The sequence below is a fragment of the Syngnathus typhle genome, linkage group LG22 (assembly GCF_033458585.1).
Source record: "Syngnathus typhle isolate RoL2023-S1 ecotype Sweden linkage group LG22, RoL_Styp_1.0, whole genome shotgun sequence".
In the NCBI taxonomy this organism is placed as follows: domain Eukaryota; kingdom Metazoa; phylum Chordata; class Actinopteri; order Syngnathiformes; family Syngnathidae; genus Syngnathus; species Syngnathus typhle.
The window spans coordinates 1180658-1202233 of NC_083759.1; the positions used below are offsets into that span (position 1 = coordinate 1180658).

The following is a 21576-nucleotide window of genomic DNA, read 5'->3' on the forward strand; positions in this document are numbered from 1 at the left end:
AGTAGGAATAAATGCAGCGTTTATTTTCTGTGTTGTAAACATGATGTCACAACTTCAAATCAACCCTTATTTACAGACTTTATATCCACACGTAGACAAACATGATACACATTTACATTTCATTTTGATTTCACTTGAAAATTATGACGAAATAAACAATTATTTTAGTTAAAGAGAGGAACAAAAAAAGAAGGGAAAACAATCCTGACCACATGGTCCTTCTCTGATTGGATAAGAGCCCCGTGGGAAGTCCCGCCCCTCCACCACTTGACAGCACATTGACCTTTGGCCTACCTGTACACACCCCACGCTAGAATGGGGTCAGGCGACATTCTTCAAACTCCGAGCGAGTCGCCGTGACATACACGTAGGCACGCACGAGGGCCGGGTAGCGTGTCGAAAGGCAGCCGCCATGGTTATCCCTGATAAGCAATGCGGGCAAGGCACTTCCTGTCACTTGTCGTCTGCCTCCGACGGGAAGTCCCTTCAACCAAAAGATAAAAAGGAAGAGATGTTATGTTGAGGCATGAGGTCAAACAGCCAAAAGTGACCTTTCGTGAGGGAACGGCAATGAATGCAAAGGGACTGGTCGCCAGCCAATGTCAAGGCAGAGACAGACCCCAATTGACCCCAATTTGGAGCCTTAACTTTTTGCAAAAGGATGTCAAGTGGAAGTGAAGAAGCCACCCGTAACAAGTTGAGCAGGACGGTCCGGTCGGGAGCAGTTGCGCCGCCCGACCGTCCGGCGCGACCGGTCGCACCGGCTCGCTTCCTGGCGGCCGTATAAAAGGAGAGGCTAGACGCCAGAGGAGAGGTCGCCTCACTCCTCGGGTCCCGCCTGTCGTCCGCCTGGCTCCAGTGGTTCTTGACACTTCAACAGTGGTCAGGCACTTTTGTGAAATGTTTAGGACCACTTGAGCCGGATGGGAGCTTGTCGACGTGCGAGGAGCGCCGGACGGGCCTTCGTCTTTTCGTCCCGAGATTTGGATTTGTAACTTTGGGTTTTGGTGAGTGTCGTAAGATTTGAGAGGATAAAAATGACATGACGTGGAATTTTTCCAATCGGAAATATTTATTTGGGCAAATCAAAGGTATTCACCTTTAGCGCTAGAAACTTTCATGCTCACTTATTTAACAAATGTTTCAAATGTTTTTATGCAATCTAAGTCAACTTTTATTTTTGTGTTTATCTGACGCACTGTACTGTATCTTACCGAGATGTTTTCCTCGTTCCAAAATAAAAGTTTGTTTTCAGCACTCGTCCGTGGGCCTTTTATTTCGATGACATAGAAAGTAGTTTCACAATCGTTTTAGGCTCCGCCCTTTCCGCAGTGAAGGACAACCATCGCTTGTGTAAAGTGATGTGACGAAAGAGGAAAAAAAAAAAAAGTTGTCTCACTCAAAGTGCACGTGGAAAGAACGGGAATTGGCGTAGGGCGCCAACGTCAGGACACTTCCTCCATGTAGTCCACACCCACGCTAACGCTGGGCTGGGAGACGCTCACGTCCACCGTGTCCTCCAGCTGGACACACGTGTACGCATTTGTAGACGCAGTGCGACACACACGGAGTGACTTTCTGCGGCACGGACCTTGTCGCTGTGGTCGGGCCCCTCGATGGAGATTTCCTCGATCTCGCGGCTGCTGCTCAGCTCGCTCTTGTACAAGTCGGAGCGGTGGCTGGAAGGATGGCGCAGGGTTAGCAACAAAGACGCCATTGTTGACGGAGGGCGGGGGAAGTCCGGCGTACCTGTTGAAGTCGTCGTCGTAGTCGATGTCGTCGTCTTCGTCTGCGGAAACGCCGTCACAAGCAAACGTTAGCCCGAACGATGGCAACAACAACGTAATAGTCGCCTTGATTTGTAACGTACCTAAATGGAGCGAGCCGCTCTGCTTCGTTCCGCTGGGGAACTTGGCCGACGCTTTGCCTCTCGACGCTGGCATGAGAAGAATTGCGACACACACGCAGACAAAATCAAAACGTCACGAGCGAAACCAAAACACGTCCCCCACCTGTCTCGCTGTGGCTCTTTTCCGACGCGCTTCCTCCTCCTCCCGATGTCGGCGCCGCTGGACTCTGTTGGCTATCGCGAGTCACCACGTGGCTACCACATCAACATCACGTCAATTCCTCCAAAACCTCCAAATGTCATATCGTGCGGTCCTTACGAGCCGTATGTCTTTTGAGGCCGAGGCAGCGGGTCGTCAAAAAAGGAGTCGTCGTCGTCCTGCGGTTCCAAATCTGCCAGCAGCTCCAGCGGTGACACCTTCTCGGGAAGACGCTCCTCGATGGCCGGCGCAGAGTCCTACACGCACGCATGCAGTTAGAATCCACGTTTGAGCTTTTCGATTGGACACGATGGTGTGATGTGAAGGGCGGGAACCTTGTTGACAGCGACGCTCTTCTCCTCCGACACCACCTGAAAGAGCAAAGTGCATTCGTTCGACGCCGAGAGACAAAAGAGAAGATGCTCGACTGTTTGTGTGCTAACGTGCTAAATAGACCTCAGCGGCCATGATGGACTCGGACTTGCGTTGTCTGCGTCGAACGAGCTCCAGCAGCACGGGCGAGTTAGCGTTAAGCTCCGCCTCCGAAATGCCCAGCTCATCGCAAAGCAGCTGGCGATTTTCCAGGCCGCTTGGATGCTAATGACAAAGACAAGAAGGTTAGCGGATTCACGCAAAAGCGACATCAAAGCAGTGAAGTGACGCCATCGTACCGTGTTTATCTCTGGCTGGAACACAGACAGGCTGAAGTCCAGGTGAAAAACCCGCATGAAGTCCACAACGAGACTGGCCACCAGACGACCTGCAGAAAAATGCAGCGGAATCAGGACCCTTATTGCGGAGTCCTGAGACCAGATGTGAGACAGACCTTCTTTAGTGCCGAGACATTTCTTCAGGTTCTCATTGACTAGTGGCGTCTTGTTCTGAGGACATAAGAGAAGCAAAGCGTGAAGAAAGGCGAGGATGACACAATATGGCCGCTTAAGCAGCCTCGTGGATGTCAGCTACCACCTCCAGTCGGTCCTGCTCCTCCAAAGCCAGAAACACGGCAGCCCTCATCTCCGCCTGCAGCAACACAAACAACAAACTCATTCAGACATCTTCGGAATGCAGTCTTCATGTGATCTTCATTTTTTGGGCACACCTCTAGAGTGAGATCTTACATTTTCTGTTGCTTTAATTACGTAAACTGTATCAACTACACATGTCCATTTTCTGCCTTGAATTTATTCCTTACAATGCATTTGAACAATTCATGGATTCCCAGCTCTTAATATGTTTTTACTAATTATACCGTATTTAGGGTATCTAAGATCCTTACTTTGTCATGTAATTGAATGAAATACAAACAAAAGTGTGCTTGAATGAGTGAAGTTGCCACTACTTGGCTGTTTTCCACGTTAGCCTAGCGTGCTAGCAACCGGCGTGAAGGCGAGTAAGACGTGAGCAGAGAAGGAACGTTAGCTGACCTTGAGCTTGTTTAGAACTCCGTTGTTCTCCAAATTTTGGATAAGTAAATCCCTCAATTCGATATCATCATCTGTGGCAGACATCTTGTGCTCTCATCCAGGCCAGCTGTTAGCTGTTAGCAACTTAGCCACTGTTTACGTCCTTGTGCGCTCCCGAGACGTCATCAGTCACGGCCCGAGAAGGCACCCGGATGTTTCCAAATGGCTCCACCTTTTTAACATGACGTCATCGCGTGATGACGAAATGAGCTGTAGGTTGCACTGTTGCCCTCCAACCAACAGCGGGCGCTGCTTGGATTATTCCTACATTAAAGGACGCCAACATGACGACGCTCCGGCCGTTCAACTGCGACGATTTGTTTAAATTCAACAATATGTAAGCGCTAAGTCTTCGACATCTTAACATATGATGTTCCTCGTGTGTTGCAGTTGTGCATGATCTTATACTTTGTATGCGTGGGAATGTTAGCAGCATGCGTATCCTAACTGCTATCGTGTGTATTAATTCCTTTCACAATAAGGCTTATTTTGCGTTCACAATATTCATTTTTACTTTCCAAGTCGGTCAAGTCATGCAGAATAGATCCACATACTAAGAAGAATCATCTATATGTTGTCATTTGCCTTGTTTAGTTGTCACCAATGTGAAAATAATGCACATAGTGCACAGTGAATGAAACTAAACTATATCTCTGATTCCACAGCAATTTGGACCCTTTGACAGAAACTGTATCCTTCGAGGGTTTGCAATTTAGGAAGTAGATGTTTTGTCAGCACTTATGATGTGGTGCAAATCCAAAAATCATTGTGCTCTCTAAGTGACTGTCACCATTTTTGGACATTGAGTTTTCTTTGAGCTTTCACATCAGTATGGGATCCCGTTCTACCTGCAGTATTTGGCTCATTGGCCCGAGTACTTCATTGTTGCCGAGGCCCCCGGAGGCGAACTGATGGGATACAGTAAGTGGGTCACCAATGACCCTGCATCAGTTATCATTTTCTGAATAGCAGACTGACTGAGTTGGTTAAACAGTTTGTGACTAAGCAATAGGTCAATGATGCAAAGTCTCATGCTCGTTGTCATTCCGTGTGCACCTACGCAGTCATGGGTAAGGCGGAGGGCTCGGTGGCCCGAGAGGAGTGGCACGGCCACGTCACCGCGCTGTCCGTGGCGCCAGAGTTCCGCCGGTTGGGATTGGCCGCCAAACTCATGGACATGCTGGAGGAGATCTCGGAAAGGTTCCGTTTTGCTTTCGCCTACAACTCTCATGACTGGACAATTTCGGATTGAGTCAAATTTCCCTCAGGAAGGGCGGCTTCTTCGTGGACTTGTTTGTCCGCGTGTCCAACCAGGTGGCGGTCAGCATGTACAAGCGTCTGGGCTACAGCGTCTACAGGACCGTCATTGAGTACTACTCGGCCAGCAACGGCGAGCCTGACGAGGACGCCTACGGTCAGATGGTGGTCTTCATCTTCATGATGTTAGCTGTCTTGTGACGGTTTTTCTCCCCCTGCACAGACATGAGGAAAGCGCTGTCCCGAGACACGGAGAAGAAGTCCATCATCCCGCTGCCACATCCTGTCAGGCCTGAGGACATTGAATAACCACGCTTGTGGCTCGCTGGCGGTCGCCATGATTCAAAGCGGCTTTTTTATCGAATGCCAGGGAGCCACAGAGTACAAAAGCTTCAAATGGTCTTTAATTGCTGTACATTCTCAATAAACTATTGTAAAAAAAAAAGTGAGGTTATCAGACAACAGTAGGAGGAAAAAAGACTTAATCTTGCTGCTCATCGCTTGTCTTCTCCTTTTTGTCACCATCCTTCTCTTTGTCCCCCTCCTCCTCTTCGCTACTGCTACTACTGTCGTCTCTGTCGTCAAAGGCGTTCTCCTCCTGTGTAACTTTGCTAGCCTCGCTGTTCTCCGAGGCGGAGGTCTCCTCGTTCCTCAAAGCCTTTTCCCGAAGGTTCTGGTCGTCGTCGTCGTCAGCCGCTTGCTGCTGCTGCTGCTTCTTCCACATCTTGGCCATGGCCAGCAGTTTGAGGTTAGGCTGGTTGGCGGCGTCTTCGGGGAAAATGTAGTCGTAGTACTCTTCCCAGCCCGCGTCCGACTGCCGGCGCAAACGCAACACGTCAACATCGGGAAGAAATGCAAAGGTGGCAAAAGCGTGGCAAGACGGCGTACCCCGTCTTGGGCGGTGAGCTTCCTCCTCTTCTTGACCTTCTCGGGCAGCAGCTTGGCAACGCGCTCCCTGTCGCCGTCGGAACCGAACTCGGCCTCAAAATCCTTCCAGGCGTCGAGCAGCGCGAGTCGCTCCTCCTTGTCCTCGCAGTTCCTCAAGCCCTTGTTGGCCTCCTCGAAGATTTGCCGGCACCTGCGTGCCCGCTCGTCGCCTTCCAGCGACAGCTCGAACTTGGCGTAGCTGATCCAAACCTGAGCCGGCGACGGCGAGTCAAAGTCCGTCCACGAAAAGCCGACGGACGTCGTTTGCACATGGAAAGTGACGGCGACTCACCTTGACGTGCTGGGTACGCTGCAGCAGCCTTCTGTAAAGGTTCCTCGTGTTCCCAAACTCCTCCTGCTCGATCTCAAAGTCGATGTAGGACTTCCACAAAACCTGAAGGACATCAGGACGGTTGTAGGATTTCTTTTTTTTTTTAATGCTTGCGATGGTTCAGTACCTCAGGCATGTCCAGCCGCGGCTGGCCTATGGCAAGCTCGAAGATGGCGCGGGCCCGCTCCACGTCGCCCAGGATGGTCTCCAGCTCTGCAAACTTATTCCAGGTGCTGCAGTTCTCCGGCGTGAACTCCAGGTATTTCTCGTACAGCTTCCGGCAACGGTCGAACTCGCGCAGCTGAAGCTCCAGCTCGATGTAGCCCTTCAGCAGTTTGTTCTTCGGACATTTGCCGATGGCCGTGCCCTGTCGAGTCCCAAAGTTACCACGGCGATGCGACGCTAGATCACGTACGGGTCTTACCATGACCTTCCTGGCGGCCTGCAGGTTCTTTTGCCTGATCTCAAACTGACCGTAGAGCAGCCAGATCTTTGCGAATGTGAACTGAGACACACGAGACGGTCGTCAAGTCGACATCGTCCGTTTCATCCTCGTCGTTCAACCGCTTACCTTTTTGTGAGGGATCAGATCCAAACAGGCTTGATACACCTGCCTTGTCCTCTCCTCGTCCTGTCGGAAAACATCTCAATGGTTACAATTAGCGCCCGACCCATTCATCGGCCATCTTTTTGTTTGTCTGACAGGCTCTCCGCTCGGAACTCACCATGACCTCCAGTTCTTCGTAGAGGGCGTAGTTGATCCACAAGTAGATGTAGCGCCTCCAGTGGCGCTTTTCCTGGATGGGCGGCACGTTAGCGATGGCGCGCTCGTAAACCTCTCGCACCGTGTCGGGGTCGGCGTCGCTCTCCACCAGCCGCAGATAATCGAACCAGGCGTCGTAGTTGTGCGGGTTGGCCTGCGCCCGACACATGCGCCCAAATAAGTGCGACCCGTCCGAGCAGCCAAATTGGAGCCGCCGCCGCTTACCTTGACTTCCTCCTCGTACTGGAACCTTCTTTTGTTGACGATGACGTCCTCGATGCCCCGCCGGTCTCCGAATTTCTTCTCAAACATGGTGTAGTTCTTGAAGAGCTCCTGGGCCTGATGCTTGGGGATTCGGTCCAAGGCGTACTTGTAGATCACGCGCACACGCTCAAACTGGATGGGGACAAACATCAGGAACACTCGGTGTGAGTCCGGACAAACGTTTTTTTGCGACCAAACGAGTCAAAATACAAAATGTGTGAAAACAGGGGTAAGCGACCTCCTTCTGGATCTCCTCAAACTTGGCGAAGGCAACAAAGAGGTGCTCATCCACGTGCTCCTCGCCAAAGAACTCCACGGCGCGCTCGTACACCTTTCTGCTGTGAGCGATGTAGCCGTGCTTCTCTTCAAAGCGAGCGTACTTGATCCAGTTCTTCACCTCGGGGTGAACCATGACGAGTGCGCGTCAGTTAAGGATTGTTTGGTTTTACCCCCCGGCAGGCCACGTTATATTGTTCAGCACGAGAAGGATATATCGCTCGTAGATGCTGCGGGCTTTGTCCACCTCTTTGTAGCGCAGCTCAAAGTTGATGAAGGAGTGCCAGGCCTGCTCCTCTGGCTCCCACTCCATCCAGCGCTCAAAGGCCTGCCTGCAGCCCGCCACGTTGCCCAGCATCTCCTCCATGTAGGTGTACTTGTACCTGCCGGTCAGCAAGGTCACGATGTCGCCCATCGGGGGCCAGATTTTGCTTTTAAGTTTACCAGAACTGGTTGACGCGGGGGAGGATGGTGATGGCTCGATCCCAGATGTTGCGCGCGTGGTTCACCTGCCGACTCTTCATCTCCATCTCGGCGTACTTCAGCCACAGGGTCACGTTGCGGTGGTCCACGTCGAGCGCCCGCTCGTAAATGGAGCGAGCCCTAAAAGTGGGCGCAGGGTGGAGAAGGTCATTGACGGGTCGGGCTGTCCTTTCTCCACCACATAGGCTAACAGAAAACGTCTTCATCTACCTCTGGACCTCCGTCAGGCTTTCCTCCCATTGCGCGTATTTGATCCAGTTACTGATGACAGTACGGTTCTTTCGAATGTTGTCCTCGAATGCCTGCAAAGTAAGCAAACTCTCAAGAGCTGTTGGGGAAAACGAAGAAAAGATTTTGGGGTCACGTCGTGTGTGTGTATGTGTGGCTGCACACCTTCCTCTTCCTTAGCTTGTAGTCGTTGAGCTCTTCCTTGTCGGTGATCTTTTGTTTCGGCGGCGGCGGGAGAAGTTCCAATTCTCGTTCTTTGGCTTCCCTCAGGAGCTGCTCGGCGGTGATCTGAACCTCCGCCGGAGCTTTGTTCTTCACCTGAAACACAAAAACATTTAATAGCCATCTCGTGGATGTATGCCACGAGCTGCTTGTTGTAGTTAGCATTAGCATTAGCTCAGAGCGCAGCCGCGTTCCATCTTTTGTCTGCCTTTGATTTTACCTTTGCCACCTTCGGTATTCGCTGCTTGCCAGCCGCCGTGGAAGCCATTTTGCCAAGCAAAGGTTTCGGGAACTAGTCAATTATATTCTCAAAATTACCCCCGAAAAGTCAATAAAAAGTCAGAGAAGCACCGAAACGTTTTAGAGGGCTCGCGCGAGTCACCATGACAGTTCCCAGAATGCATTGCAACTCCTGCTTACTAGATTCTCAATTTTTAATTTTTTTAAAAACACAAAATCTTGGATTTTATTGAGAGACTTCTAGTTAGATTGTATTTTTGGGATTGTTCCTCACTAGTTTAAAAAAAACAACAGATATTTCTCACGACTGTACCCAGAATGCGTTGCGACCTCCGGTTACCATAACAACAACGTTTGCGTCCTAAATATGAGAAATATACAGACTCGGTGTTAATTGACACATTAGCTGTTAGAAAGGTAGGATAAATCTTGTTGGATTTTCTTTCCATTGTTTTCTCACTCATCTATCTTTAAACTGAACTGCTGACGTCACACGAGACAAGCTTAATCAATTTAAAACTCCTCTGTGGTGCTAAGAAATGACTGGGTAGTATTTTAACAAGTAGTCGTTTGATGACAAGATGAAGAACGCAATCATATCAAGCAGCGGTGAAGTGGCGAGAATGACCGTCAGGAGGAGCGAATGTGCCGATGCCGAGGACATTGAACGCCTCATCGGCCCTGAGGCCTTGGAGCTTTTTGGACCCATTGATGTCCTTCAAATCTTGTGAGTTTAAACCATACGTTGGCGCTCCGAATGGCCGTGATGACTCTGCTCTTGTTCGGAATAGGGAGAAGGCCAACCTGGCGGTGACCGTGGCTGGTGAGGAGGGCGACGTGATGGCCCACGCGGCATTCTTTGACCATCCCGCCGCAGCGCTGGTTGACCCGCTTCACTGGGAATCTTTTATCCAAAAACACTTCAAAGCTGACGCCATGACGGTTAGTGAAAACCACACCTCGCGCTGTGTGTGTGTGATTTGTGACCTTCTTGTCTTCCCCAGACATGGAATACGCTGTTCCTTCATCTGTTTGTGTCCAAGACGGTCTTCTCCACCGCAAGCTTTCAGCACATCCTCAGGTGGAATTCCACCAACGGCGTCTTGTGTATTTGCGGTGATGTCCATGTTGTGTTTTGTGTCTCGCACAGTGCCGTGTTCAACACCACCGCCGAGCTGGACTTTGTGTGCTTGCTGAGCTCAACATCCGTCTGCTTAGGTCAATCTCATTCAAGACGGCGCCGTGTCCGAGTGGGTAACACGACTTTTGCGTGCGTGCGTGCAGAAGCGGCGTTGAAAAAAATGTTGGAGCCTCTGGAGCGTCTGACTGAAGAAGACGACCAAGCAGCCGAGCTGATGGCATACGTGTGTCACAGGCGAAGACTTTGTCCGAGACTTTATGTTCGACCCGCCAGGTCATTCCGTATGACACGGGCAAAATTGTTTAGGTTGCGCTACATTCCACGGACTGTCCATTGTTAAATCGAGCATTGTGTACGTCAGGGTTGAAGACCACGATGACGTCATGCACATTGTGGCCCAGCAGACGAAGATTCTGTCGTCTATGCGGCGACCGTACTTCCTGTCGGAGCTCATCGAGGCCCAGGATGAGAACAACCACGCCGCCGTGTGCGAGGTGGGCCCTTGCCGTCCCAATCCTGCCTTTTTTTTCTTCCCCTGCTGGCAACTGATGATGTCATCATCGTCCCGACAGAGCGACGTCACCATCACCGGTTTCATCAGCGTGACGGCAGAGGTGGACGTGAGGCGACTGCAGGAACATTTTGACCTCAAGCATTTTGCCGGTTTGTGCAAAGGCGAGCGGGACGACGACGAAGATGACGAGGATGAGGACGAAGATGCCGGCGATGAGGCTGACCAGGCGCAAGATGAGCCTCAACTTGACCGAGCTGAGATACCGACGCAAGAACCGCTCGAGGAACCCGATTCGGAAGCAGAACAAGCAAGTCAGGTAGAAAAGAAATGTGATTTTGGTCTTCAGCAGAAGTCCGTTTATTTGGATTTTAATGAGTCCTCAGGAGGAGGAAGAGGTTCTCTCTGCATCATCTGAAGAAACCGCACCCAACGTCTTCTGTATCCAGTTCTTCTTCTCAGAGAAGAACTTCGAGATGAGGTGAGGACCAAACTTAGATCAGGGATGACTTTCATTTTTTCATCTGCCACTGCTGATGGACGGTTGCCATGGTAACCAGTAGCTTGCTTTCTCTCCTCTTCCAGATCACTGGACTTGATTCCATACATATTCCAACTCTTCCCCGTGAGTGCACTCCTCTTCTGTAACGCAAACACCAGTCATGTCACGTGTCACACAAACAGAAGCAATCCAGGATCATCATGAAACCCAAACGCGATGCTTTTGTGCAGCCAAGACGTAAGATGAATGTAACCTGGTCCCTCAGGATCTGGACTTCTGCATCATCACCGTCCCCACGCTGTCGCCGGACTTCCCGCTCCTGCAGAATTTCCTGCGAGTTCCTCCGCAACCCGGCAGCCTGTTGCCCTCTGACCTCTACATCCTGCACCGCGATGGACTGAGGTGGGCCGGGTCTGGGCGGGTGACCTCCCGCCGAACGGGACCTGCATAGTCTCAACGATGTTCCTGCAGGAGCGTCAAAGTGCGACCGGCGCTGGAGTCGGACCGGGACGGCCTCGCCGCCTTGGTGAGGCCCGTGAAGAAAGGCCAAAAGGCTTTGCTACGGGATCTGGACCTCATCTTCAACAAGGAAACGGACGCGGTTGGTACACACACACACCACCGCTGCTCCGAAAACGCTCGCCAACCTGACCCAAGTGTCATCGTAGGCCGAATGTTCTTTGCAAGCCTTCGTGGTCGACGTGGAGGGCGCCGTGGTGGGGACGTTGATCATCCGAGACGAGATGGTACGCTTGTTTCCTCGAAAGCGTTAGAATTGCGTGTCACGTGATGCCGTCCGCTCACAGGACCTGGAGTACATCCGGGCCCGCTACAACATCGAGAACTTCATCTACTACAGCCATCACGACGTCCACGAGCACGCCGAGCTGCGCCACTTTGTGCTCCGACGCTGTTTCCAGCACTTCAGCCGACATTTGTTCAAGGAGACGCTTCGGCTGACCCGCAAGTCCAACATCTACCACCGCGTCTACCCGATCGGCCTGGGCCAGGAGGTGCGCTGGCGCCCTCACGACGTCGGGTTTGGGTTAGAGCTGTGCTGAAGTCCCTTTGTGGTGTCAGGACTCCTGCGTGGATCATCTGGACTTCATCCTGGACTGCGCCGTTCCCGTGCGTCCCCGACGTCAGATCATCTACCCGCTCGACGAGCTCGGCGCCAACGCGCCTGCCAGGTGCATCACTGACGAACAGGTGAGCTCTAAAATCATTTCTGATTCGATTGATCTTTGTCACCTCCGGGAAGAAGCAACAGAAATAAAGACGGGGGTTCGATTTGTTTGTGTGATTGACTTTAATGCAAAGTCAATATTTAGCTCGCCGTGCACTTTGAATGGATGTTTTGTCCAAAGGCCCAACAATGGCCGCCTGCCCTGCCGGTGTGGAGATAAGAAATGCCAAGCGCTCGTGTCATTAAATCAAAGCGAAGCACCGCCGCCGTCTTGTCAGCACGCTATTGTGTCACAACACAAGCAAGAGTGGAGGGCTGCTCGTCTCAAGCACTTTTTGCAAAAAGGAAGAGGCTTAGAGCGGATCCCTGTTGCACTCCCATCACCACCAGAATGATTGTCATTGTTTTCCCCCTCAGGCTCCATTTGCTCTAAACCTCATCAGCCGCAAACTGACCATGGAGCCCAAGGTCACGGTCAACGCCAGGATCGTCCTGGTGGGAGCGTCGGACACGGGCCTGTCCTTCCTGGAGGTGCTTTGTTTTTGGTGGGTGAGCCTCCAAAGCACTTTATTTGTCAGGAGAATCTTTTCCGCTCGTGGCTGGAGTGGTTCTCCAAAGCTCTGATTGGACGCCCCAGGCAAAGATTTACTGGCCCCCAACAAACACCATCTGTGGGTCACTGTGCTGGTGTGCACAAAGTGACAGTGATGTTGGAGTTGTGTGAGCAACAACAACTCCCACGATGCGTCACAAGCGTAAACACGGGCGCAGTTTTTAATCCCGACCGGTCGCTCAGTCACGCCGTCCTTTAAGGAGCAAGATTAAAAGCACTGACCTACATTTACAACCCAAATGATTTGTTCCATCAAATGCTACAAATTTATTCCGAAAAGTCATTAGCACTTCTTGTTCCGCCTTTAATTAGCCTCCACTGTGTGGCTGTCAGCGCCCCGTGTTTGCCGCCGCTAACCGTTTGACGAATGAGGCCGTTAATGTCTGCCCGGCCGATGCCGGGTTGAATGATGTGGGCCGACCCGGGCCTGGTGCCAGAACCAGCCGCCAGGGTCTTTAGTGGGAACTATTTAGGTCCACTATATATCAAAAGTATACAAAGATTGAGGACGAGGAAATGAGTAGGCCAAATTATTCAGGGCAGGACATACTATTGTAAATCTCCCCCCACCTCACCATTCCGGCCCGCTCCTCTCTTCTCCGGGTCAGACGGATAAAGAGCTATCTTGCGGGGTCACCGCCGGCCCTCTGTTAGCGGCTGATAACGCCTCATTTGCATGCGAGCGGGCGTGGTGCGCCTCAATCCTCCGTCTGCTGCAGATTAACACTTTGCGCTCGGGCTAGCATGATCAGATTAGCCGCGTGATTTATTATGATCATTGCAGCCCTCATCTGAGATTCAACAACCTCACCCTCATCTCCACGCACGGTTTCCCCGCTGATTGCGGCCAGGCCGGCGACGAGTTCCTGTCCACCAGGTAAGTGCGGCCGGCACCGTGGTTGTACGGCGATCCGACCGGGCGGTTCCGCTCCCCGCAGCCACGCCTACAGCACCCAAGACATGGCGCAACTGCCGCTGCGTTCGTGCGTGACCGAGGTGGCTGAGAAGGTAGTGGCCATCAACAGGAAATCCAAACACGTGGTGGTGTCCAGCGGGGCTAAGATTCCCTACGATTACCTCATCCTCTGTACCGGCGTGCAGTACCAGGTATGTCTGGAACCGGAAGAGTCCATCTTCGGGCTTGATGAGTCAGCGCTTGTCTGCGTAGATGCCATGTCCAACGCAAGTGGATCAGGACCGGTCCGCCGCAAATGAGGAGCGGGAGGAATCGTCCTTCCCTCCCAGGTACACCGGTACCGTGCCCTCCAATCTGTTCACCCTCAACGACCAGCACGACTGCAACGCGGTTCAACGTTGGCTGCTGGAGAACTTTGTGAAGGGGAAAGGTACACAATGATCTGAAGAGAAGTTGTAAGAGCATAAAAAACGAGAGGTCGCTCAGTGTTGCCACCTTACAGCGAACGCCATCGTCTATGGGAACAGCCTCGACGTCTTCACCACCGTGGAGATGCTGCTCCGGGTCGGAGTGCGCGGCTCCTGCGTCCACCTGGTGCTGACTCCAACCCAGCGCACCTCAGCCAAAGATTCGCCGGCTGCAAGTGATGTCGCAAGCGATGTCCATCCTCTTGAGAGTGATGTCACCGATGACCTGCCCATTGAAAGTGACGCCACAAACGACCCGCCCCTTGAAAGTGACGTCACCAACGACCCGCCTCTTGAAAGTGATGTCAGCATAGATTTCCCTCCCCGGATCAATGATCCCAATGATTCGCCTCCTGAGATCAATGATTTGCCTCGTGAGAGTGACATTACGAACGATTCATTTCGGGAGAGTGATGTCACCACTGACCCGCCTCCTGAGAGTGACATCACCAATGATTCACCTCGTGAGCCTGACGTCCCCAACCAACCGTCTCCTGAGGGTAACGCCACCAATGACCCGCCTCCTGAGAGTGACGTCACCAATGATTCACCTCTTAAAATTGACTCGCCCACTGATTCGCCCCCTGAAATCGACGACGCTAATGAATCCCCTGCTGTAACTGACCCGCCCAGCGATTCGCCCCCTGAAATCGACTCGCCCAGCGATTCGCCCCCTGAAATTGACGATGCTAATGAATCACCCCCTGTAATGGACCCGGCCAGCGATTCGCCACCTGAAATCGACTCAACCAGCGATTCGCCCCCTGAAATCGACGACGCTATTTCACCTCCTGAGATTGATCCGCCCGGCGAGGTTGATGTCACAAACGATTCACCTCCCGACGTCATCAATGAGTCCCCTCCCGAGAGTAACGTTGCCGCCGATTCGGCTCCTGAGACTGATGTCGTCGGTGGGCCGGCTCGGGAGAATGGCACTTGTTCAGACCCGCCTCTCGATGGCAGCGTCACCAACGAGCCGCCATCAGAACCCGATCTGGCCAGTGACCAACTCCCCAATGAGCTTCCCTCGGAGCCAAACGGTTCCTACTTTTCCGACCCGGGGGTGGAGAACGCGGTGATGGAGGCCATGAAGAAGGCTCAGGTGCAGATCCACCGCAACTGCCTCCTGATGCAGATGAACGATGGCGACCATCCTGATCCTCTCACGTCCGTTTCCTTCAGCACCGACTCGGAACCTCTCCACCTGGCCTGCGGGGTAAGTCCAGCATCACATCAAGCTCAACTTGGCAACTTCTGAGGATGTCGTGCTTGCTTTCTCGTATTGTCTTCCCTTCAGGTGTTCATCAACCTGTCCAACCGAGGTGTGGACTACGACGCCTTCAGCAGCATCAACAGCTCTTTCCTGGTGTTCGACGGCCGGCTGGTCATCGACTCCGCCTTCCGAACCAACGACGCCGCCATCTGGGGCGCCGGCCCGCTCACCAAGTTCTCCCGTTCCTACTACAGCGACGAGTGGTCGCACGGCAACTTCAACTCCAAGGAGGTGGGTCAGGAGTTGGCGGCCGTGTTGCTGACGCACTTTGACCCCACGCTGGAAGCCCCCTGCCCGACACCCAGCCCCGCGGACCGCCTCGTTCCCATTTACAAGCAGCCCAAGATCCAAGGTGGGCGTCAATGCATAGTGAAATCGGATACGGGAAGCAAAATGATGGAATTTGAAGCCGAGTTCACACAAGTCATTTTATGTTTGACGCGCACAGGTGCCAAGCTACCAGGACGACTAAACTATCTCCACGTCACCAAACCGGCCGCCACCGGCCCGCATGGACCTTCCGCGGGACTCGTACGTCCACCCCATTGACCAGGTTGGCTTTGTTCCTCGGAGGTCCCCATTAGCTCTTTTTACGGCAGGCTCGACGCATTGCGACGGGTCATCCGGAGAGCGGCAACTACTTCTGCCTGCATCTGGACCGCAACCAGGTGGTGAAGACCATCATCTGCTCGTCCTTCAAGCTGCTCCCCGTAAGCAACCTCATGTGTCTCTACGGAAAGCACCAACAACTCCTCGGACAGCTTCTGGTCAGATTGCACCTGGGGCAGATAGACGACCTCTACAGGTACACACACACACACACTTGACTGTACGAATCAACCTCGCCGCCCTCGTCTTTGATGAGGACAGGCGGCGTTGTTGTGCGGTTTGGGGAGGGGGGGGTGTTACGAGTTGGTGGGGGGTAGATTGGAGGGGGGAGGCTTTTGTTTTTGCCCGTCTGCCCAATCCACAAAGACAGTTTAGCGGCTGCATAAACAGATTAGGAGGCGGGGGACAATAGGGGGGGCATGTCTGGTGGGCTCCTAGGTACGGGGGGGGGGGGGTCATTAGTGTCGAAATATCAGAAGCAGGTCACACACATACACAGATTTATTGCATCAAACTTCTTATAGTGATTGAATGAACTTTTTTCAGCTTCTTTAGGCAGAGTTGGTGTTTAGCCATCTTTCACGACCGTTTCAACTACTTTGAGGAGGAGCTTCTTCAAGACTACGCTAAGGTCGGTCGAGCTCGAGAATGAACCTCGTCAACATGCGCCGACCGCACTGACTTCCCGCAGGTTGACGGCGAGGATGCTTCCCCTCGAGACCTGATGAAGGACCCCGGCAGCAAAGCGGCGCTGAGGATGAACGTGGCCAAATATTTGGCGTTCAATCGCAACCTGTTGCCCATGTTCCCCTGCCCTGATGACTTGTGACATCATCGCAGGTGACTCACTTTCAGTTAGCATCACAAATGTGTTTAGCTTCTTTGTTATTTTTTTTATGATGAAAATCATTTAGCCATCTTGAATGAAGATGCCGGGTTTTTTTTGCTTTACTTCACTGGTGTCATAAGCTAAGTGCATAAAGGGTCAGAGGTCACGTGGCGTCGTGGGTCGAGGGGGCGCTGTGTATGTGTCTGTGTGTCACTTCAACACACACACATGAAAGCCCTCAGGTACATCTGCTTTGCAATCTGCCCTCATAAACAACCCCCCCCCCCTGCACACACACCATCCAAATCCATGAGGGAGAATGGGGAGGAGGGAACGCCCCTCTGATTGGTCGCAGATGAAGCAACAGGGAGGAGGGAGGGTTTCAATGCGGCCTTTAAAAGAGGACAGTTGTTGAGGAGCAGCAGAACCCGCTGAGACCGACCGGATCATCGCCTTGAGTCCCACCCCGACCCTTCCCACACACCCACAAAAGTGCCTTGAAGCTGCTCAACATGCCGAGAGGCTTCCTGGTCAAGAGGAGCAAGAGGCCCAACATGGTGTCGTACCGCTCACGGTGCGAGGCGGAGGACCGGAAGCCTTTCGGAGATGCGTGGCGAGAGGGCGTACCCGCGTCCATTCGCAGCCGGTGGCCGCCGCCGTCGGCATTAGTGGCGGCGCCGGAGCGCGAGATCAAAGGCATCCGCTTCGGCATCCCGGAGGGGGCATACCGGGGGCTCCGCAGCCCGACCCGGCCGACCAGTGGAGAACGGGAAGCCGAGAGGCAGCCAACTTTGGGTTTGGGCTCGCCGGTGTCGGCCGAGGCCTTCCCCACCGCCGCCGCAGCGCTCACCGCTCTGGGACACCTCTTCGACATGGGCTCCAATACCGCCGCCCCCAAGAGGGCCGCCGAGTCCGAGCGTAAAGTCAAATCAGGCGCCAAGAGAGCCAAAAACATACGGAAGCTGCACCTGCAGGACCACGTCACCATCTCGCCCGTTCTGGGGCTGAAGATCCGGGCCGTTCCGGCAGCAGAGCGCCGCTCCCCGGCCGTCGGTGACTTTGTGTGTCAGCTGTGCGGGGAAGCCTACGCCGACCCCCTCGGCCTGGCCCAGCACCGCTGCTCCAGAATTGTCCGGGTGGAGTACCGCTGTCCTGAGTGTGACAAGGTGTTCAGCTGCCCTGCTAACCTAGCCTCGCATCGCCGCTGGCACAAGCCCAAAGCGGAGCAGAGAGTGCGCCCGGAGGATGGGCGAGCGCATCCCGGCCCGCCGGAGTCCGGTTCCGAAGGGGAGGAGCCGCACGAGTGCGCTCAGTGCGGCAAAAAGTTCAAGCGTCACGCCTGCCTGCGTAAACACGTGGCTGCGCGGCACGCTGCCGTTGACCTGAGCGGAGCGGGGGAGGTGTTCGCCGGCGCCGAGGCGCGCCAGCGGCACCTGCGGCCGCCGCACGACCTCTGCTGCAAAACCTCGCCCGCGCTCACCCGCCACCTCACGTCAACCGGCGACCAGTTTGCCTGCCCTATGATTGGCCGGCGACCAGTCCAACTTCAGCTGCAGCCGCAAGCCCACTAAGGCAATAAACTAAAAGGGGCTCTTGGTGGTTCTCAGTGCCTTTGCCCGCAGGAGGCCATTTTGTTTTGCGTCTTTGACAGTTTGGACTCAGCCCTGTTCCTTCCCCGTCCTCGCCGCACGTGTGCTGTTAGCACGCTGATGCTTCTTTAGCTTTAATGAGCATTCGCCTCTTCGGATCAGAAGGTAGCAAAAGAAACCGACTAGCTTAGCCACTACTGCCTTTGGACTAGAAACTGCTGTAATATTGCCTTATCGATTATCTTGAAGGTTTCTGTGTTACCACTACTCAGTATATTTTGCTCCTATTTATGTATTTATTGATGTGCGTATTTATTCACATAAATGATTACTGTGTGTGGACGATATGTTTACCGTGGCTTTTTAGCAATCAACTGTGACCAGGATGCAATCATGACTTCAATTGATTGTTTTTCTTTTTGTGATCGGTAGCTGATATTATGCCGTGAGTGTTTTGCACTAAATGTCCGAAAAGAATAAAAAAAAAAAAAAAGACTACAACTGTTGCTGCTGCCGTTGTGACCTTATGGAAACGCAAATATTTCGGGATGATGAAAAAAGAAAAGAAAAATGTGCCTTTCGCTCAAAGCTGACTCGCCATTTTCATGAGGTCCGATCGTTTGGGGAGTGCTAGGTCGTGTAATCCGCCTTGCAGCTGCGCTGGGATGGCGGAAAATATGATTATAAAAGTATCGCGGTGCGGCAGATGATCGGGTCGCCCGCCGCCATGTGCTGCAGATCACAGCTCCGATTAGCGAAAGCTTAATCGCCTTCTCCGTGTCAAAGCTAATTAAAGAGCGCCAGCTTGTTGATTTGAGCTTCTTTTCATTTCAACTTGAGTCATCGTCACATCGACCCCCTCCTGCCTCTCCCTCAAGACCAATCACCAGAAGTGACCCCTGCAAAGGGGGTCGGGGCAGTGTCTTATTAGAAGGGCCACCTGAGCCACTTGTCAACAGTCCGTCGCCATAGCAACCGAGGCCCGATGACAACTGATGAACATTGATTCCGCTTCTTGCTCATTCCATCACCGGCGAATTATTGATCTGACTCATTTGTGATTTTGTCCTCGTCATGATTTGTGCACCATCATCCAATCTTCCAATCAGGGATGGGCTTCTTCTCCCTGTTTGCTTTGTGTCCTGGCTTGTCCCTGTGCTCAAGCAGTAAACAAGCAAAGCCTTTACATTTTTGTATAGTCATACTGTACATGTTAAGACATGCCAATGCTGATTGTGTGTTTGCACAGTAGCACTCCACACACACACTGGAGACATCGTACGCCCAGGCAACACTAATGAAGGCAGGATGGAGTTATGGCGGTGGCGGCGTAATTGGACCTCAGAGACACTGGAAACTTGCTCGCCATCATCATCATCATTGGACATTTATTGTCCAAAGTGCAGCTTTGGGATTTTCCAGCGCTTATTTGGGTCCTCCGCATTTGTGATATGATTTTTCTATATGTGGCGCTCAGAAGGACGCCATGTTTGAGTCCGTCTGTTTGAAGAGTGGATGCTCTCCATCAAATATGAAGACAAATGATACTTGTTATGTTGTCCTTGTCTGTATTGTTGTCCTCTAGCCAAAATACCCCTGCACAAGCCCCGGGGGGTGAGAAGCGGAGGGACGGGGAATTGTTACCTGGCAGCTGGGCCGCAAAGATGTCGTTGCGCCCTAGAGAGAACACTCACCATCACCCATCATGGATATTGCCGATGCCATCAGCTGAGGACAACAAGGGCAAAGGGCTGCCTATCGAAAGGAATGACTTGCTCATAAAAACTAGTCACTCTAAAACTATTATAGGCCTAAGGAATTATTCATACTGAGACTGGTATCAATGAGAGTAAAAGGCTAAATTTGTGAATAATGTGTTATTTTCCACAATCGAGCTCATCCCGGAAGCAGCGATGTTCACACTTCAGTTTCTTGACAAACCTAACTTAGCTTTAATTTTGAAAGGTAACGCGGAAGTGAAAACGGTTTTCGTAGTTTTTATTAAAGCAGTTTAAAGCAGTGGTACCGTATGAACGTTTTTTGTTCTCCCGGACTAAAAGTATTCATTAGGTCAGAGTTTAATATCAAGAATGCTAACGACATTGAAATTACTCTCTTGAATTGTATCAATTTCTTGATTTTTGTGGCTTTGTCAACTGCCGTTAGTCCGTGACGTCACGATAGCGGAAGCGCCCGGACGACTGGATGAAGTTCCCGAGCAGTTGCTGACAATGATGGACTCCACGCGCAATGACCAAACTCAGCCTGGCGACGTCGACAAGAATCCGGGGGCAGCGACCGGGAAAGGAGATGCCACGACGAAACTGATGAACGTCAAGAAGAAAAAGAAGAAAACGACGAACGGGAGGAGGGGGAGAAGGAGGAAGAAGAAGAACCCGCCGAGAATCTCCCGCTTGTCTGATCACAACAAGACCCAGCAGGAACAGCAGCAGAGCAGTGTTTCGGAGCAGCCCTGCCGGGCATCAGCCATCATCAGCAAGAAAGAGGTAATGCCCGTCTCGGTCATGTTATTAGGGTGTAAAGGTGCCGCTCATCGCTGAGCCGCGACTGGCACCAGAGATGGCCGCTAGAGGTCACCAGAGGTGTCCAGTCCAAGTCCAGAAAGTAAAGACCATGCTGTTGTTTTTTCTTTCTGATAGCTGCTGAGGTCCAAATGTGATCGCCTGGAGCGAGAACCAGTGCCACCAGTGTGTCTGGCGGCCCACATGCTTCTGAAACATGAGCAACTCAACGGCGCCGTCCTCTACGGGCACTCCTGCCGACGCGCTCCCAAACCCGGCAGGAACGACCTTTGCACTAAACCTCGTTTGGAGCACCTCACCGACCACCTCGATGACAGCGAGAAAGTCTACGCCGGCGCCAGGTTCAGCGAACCCCCCTCGCCCAGCCTTCTCCCCAAACCGCCCGTCCACTGGGTCCGGAAGAACCCTAGTCCAAAACTCAAAAGTCGAAAACTAATGAGCGACCACTTGAAGTCGCTTTTGAAGGTTCAAGATCAAGCCTGACCGAGCCAGCTTGTTTAAGCAGCACAAAACACGGCTTCATCTAATCAAACAACGCCAGTCAACTCAGTCAGCGTGTCCCCCCACTAAGGCAGCTATTGCTCATTCAGGATGACTAAAGTATTTTCTTCAGCATCCTCGTTAATTCAGATAATTTATTTGAGGGTATTTATTCCTCCTTTATTCAGATAATTTATTTGAGGGTATTTATTTTGTTGAGCCTACAATGACAAGTTTCTTTTCTCTTGAAACTTTATTAGTATTTTGATATAAACAGATACATTGTATGTGATGGCATGCCAATACATTATTATACAAGGTACATTTACTTCTTTGTAAGAAATAAAAAGAAGAGTTAACAAAAAAGATTATTTTTGCTGTTAACTATCAAAGTATTTTGGACGATACACTT

At 52.2% G+C, this 21576-nt stretch overlaps 6 protein-coding genes across 7 annotated transcripts; 4 read left to right on the forward strand and 2 right to left on the reverse strand.

Annotated features, from left to right (window-relative positions):
- Positions 1 to 2: 2 nt before the first annotated feature.
- Positions 3 to 3681, reverse strand: cep43 (centrosomal protein 43). The gene is made up of 13 exons (XM_061270933.1): positions 3476 to 3681; positions 3018 to 3071; positions 2875 to 2929; positions 2720 to 2808; positions 2505 to 2645; positions 2384 to 2419; positions 2169 to 2305; positions 2013 to 2104; positions 1871 to 1936; positions 1750 to 1789; positions 1592 to 1679; positions 1400 to 1523; positions 3 to 484 (listed from the first exon to the last, which is right to left on the reverse strand). Exons 1-12 carry the CDS (start codon positions 3557 to 3559, stop codon positions 1446 to 1448), a joined length of 960 nt encoding a protein of 319 aa, XP_061126917.1. The 5' UTR covers positions 3560 to 3681; the 3' UTR covers positions 3 to 484; positions 1400 to 1445.
- A 31-nt stretch (positions 3682 to 3712) lies between these two features.
- naa20 (N-alpha-acetyltransferase 20, NatB catalytic subunit) lies at positions 3713 to 5233 on the forward strand. Its single transcript, XM_061270941.1, has 6 exons — positions 3713 to 3851; positions 4180 to 4204; positions 4345 to 4435; positions 4579 to 4714; positions 4783 to 4928; positions 4995 to 5233. Exons 1-6 carry the CDS (start codon positions 3799 to 3801, stop codon positions 5078 to 5080), a joined length of 537 nt encoding a protein of 178 aa, XP_061126925.1. The 5' UTR covers positions 3713 to 3798; the 3' UTR covers positions 5081 to 5233.
- On the reverse strand, positions 5158 to 8667 carry crnkl1 (crooked neck pre-mRNA splicing factor 1). 2 transcript variants are annotated; one of them, XM_061270909.1, is made up of 14 exons: positions 8486 to 8667; positions 8209 to 8361; positions 8026 to 8117; positions 7777 to 7935; positions 7549 to 7715; positions 7295 to 7473; positions 7018 to 7188; positions 6755 to 6946; positions 6601 to 6660; positions 6454 to 6534; positions 6157 to 6396; positions 5991 to 6092; positions 5660 to 5908; positions 5158 to 5585 (listed from the first exon to the last, which is right to left on the reverse strand). In XM_061270909.1, the coding sequence occupies exons 1-14, from the start codon at positions 8531 to 8533 to the stop codon at positions 5253 to 5255; spliced, it is 2226 nt and encodes a 741-aa protein (XP_061126893.1). In that variant the 5' UTR covers positions 8534 to 8667; the 3' UTR covers positions 5158 to 5252. The 2 variants fall into 2 exon arrangements, with proteins under 2 accessions (XP_061126893.1, XP_061126892.1); XM_061270908.1 differs by having other exon boundaries at positions 6157 to 6534.
- A 204-nt stretch (positions 8668 to 8871) lies between these two features.
- cfap61 (cilia and flagella associated protein 61) lies at positions 8872 to 16647 on the forward strand. Its single transcript, XM_061270425.1, has 22 exons — positions 8872 to 9232; positions 9297 to 9447; positions 9510 to 9919; positions 10008 to 10140; positions 10219 to 10476; positions 10544 to 10638; positions 10743 to 10782; positions 10925 to 11061; positions 11131 to 11260; positions 11328 to 11405; positions 11466 to 11672; positions 11740 to 11868; positions 12263 to 12390; positions 13243 to 13335; positions 13397 to 13565; positions 13627 to 13804; positions 13877 to 15057; positions 15139 to 15466; positions 15563 to 15645; positions 15714 to 15919; positions 16270 to 16354; positions 16415 to 16647. The coding sequence occupies exons 1-22, from the start codon at positions 9087 to 9089 to the stop codon at positions 16550 to 16552; spliced, it is 4503 nt and encodes a 1500-aa protein (XP_061126409.1). The 5' UTR covers positions 8872 to 9086; the 3' UTR covers positions 16553 to 16647.
- A 138-nt stretch (positions 16648 to 16785) lies between these two features.
- Positions 16786 to 18651, forward strand: LOC133146568 (insulinoma-associated protein 1a-like). The gene has a single exon (XM_061270424.1). The coding sequence runs from the start codon at positions 17065 to 17067 to the stop codon at positions 18121 to 18123; it is 1059 nt and encodes a 352-aa protein (XP_061126408.1). The 5' UTR covers positions 16786 to 17064; the 3' UTR covers positions 18124 to 18651.
- A 770-nt stretch (positions 18652 to 19421) lies between these two features.
- LOC133146530 (uncharacterized) lies at positions 19422 to 21503 on the forward strand. Its single transcript, XM_061270350.1, has 2 exons — positions 19422 to 20648; positions 20802 to 21503. Exons 1-2 carry the CDS (start codon positions 20373 to 20375, stop codon positions 21165 to 21167), a joined length of 642 nt encoding a protein of 213 aa, XP_061126334.1. The 5' UTR covers positions 19422 to 20372; the 3' UTR covers positions 21168 to 21503.
- Positions 21504 to 21576: the final 73 nt, after the last annotated feature.

What these genes read in the sequence shown, in the direction of transcription:
- cep43 (XM_061270933.1), bottom strand. Translation starts at nt 3,559, where the DNA reads ATGTCTGCCACAGATGATGATATCGAATTGAGGGATTTACTTATCCAA. An exon ending in GAGTTCTAAACAAGCTCAAG is followed by an intron (nt 3,072 to 3,475) that starts GTCAGCTAACGT and finishes GTGTTGCTGCAG; the next exon opens with GCGGAGATGAGGGCTGCCGT. An exon ending in AAAGAGCCACAGCGAGACAG is followed by an intron (nt 1,937 to 2,012) that starts GTGGGGGACGTG and finishes TTCTCATGCCAG; the next exon opens with CGTCGAGAGGCAAAGCGTCG.
- naa20 (XM_061270941.1), top strand. Translation starts at nt 3,799, where the DNA reads ATGACGACGCTCCGGCCGTTCAACTGCGACGATTTGTTTAAATTCAAC. An exon ending in AGGCGAACTGATGGGATACA is followed by an intron (nt 4,436 to 4,578) that starts GTAAGTGGGTCA and finishes GCACCTACGCAG; the next exon opens with TCATGGGTAAGGCGGAGGGC. An exon ending in GCCTGACGAGGACGCCTACG is followed by an intron (nt 4,929 to 4,994) that starts GTCAGATGGTGG and finishes CCCCCTGCACAG; the next exon opens with ACATGAGGAAAGCGCTGTCC.
- crnkl1 (XM_061270908.1), bottom strand. Translation starts at nt 8,533, where the DNA reads ATGGCTTCCACGGCGGCTGGCAAGCAGCGAATACCGAAGGTGGCAAAG. An exon ending in AGTACGAGGAGGAAGTCAAG is followed by an intron (nt 6,947 to 7,017) that starts GTAAGCGGCGGC and finishes TGTCGGGCGCAG; the next exon opens with GCCAACCCGCACAACTACGA. An exon ending in CGCGGCTGGACATGCCTGAG is followed by an intron (nt 6,093 to 6,156) that starts GTACTGAACCAT and finishes GATGTCCTTCAG; the next exon opens with GTTTTGTGGAAGTCCTACAT.
- cfap61 (XM_061270425.1), top strand. Translation starts at nt 9,087, where the DNA reads ATGAAGAACGCAATCATATCAAGCAGCGGTGAAGTGGCGAGAATGACC. An exon ending in TCAACAAGGAAACGGACGCG is followed by an intron (nt 11,261 to 11,327) that starts GTTGGTACACAC and finishes GTGTCATCGTAG; the next exon opens with GCCGAATGTTCTTTGCAAGC. An exon ending in GTACCGGCGTGCAGTACCAG is followed by an intron (nt 13,566 to 13,626) that starts GTATGTCTGGAA and finishes TTGTCTGCGTAG; the next exon opens with ATGCCATGTCCAACGCAAGT.
- LOC133146568 (XM_061270424.1), top strand. Translation starts at nt 17,065, where the DNA reads ATGCCGAGAGGCTTCCTGGTCAAGAGGAGCAAGAGGCCCAACATGGTG.
- LOC133146530 (XM_061270350.1), top strand. Translation starts at nt 20,373, where the DNA reads ATGATGGACTCCACGCGCAATGACCAAACTCAGCCTGGCGACGTCGAC. An exon ending in CCATCATCAGCAAGAAAGAG is followed by an intron (nt 20,649 to 20,801) that starts GTAATGCCCGTC and finishes TCTTTCTGATAG; the next exon opens with CTGCTGAGGTCCAAATGTGA.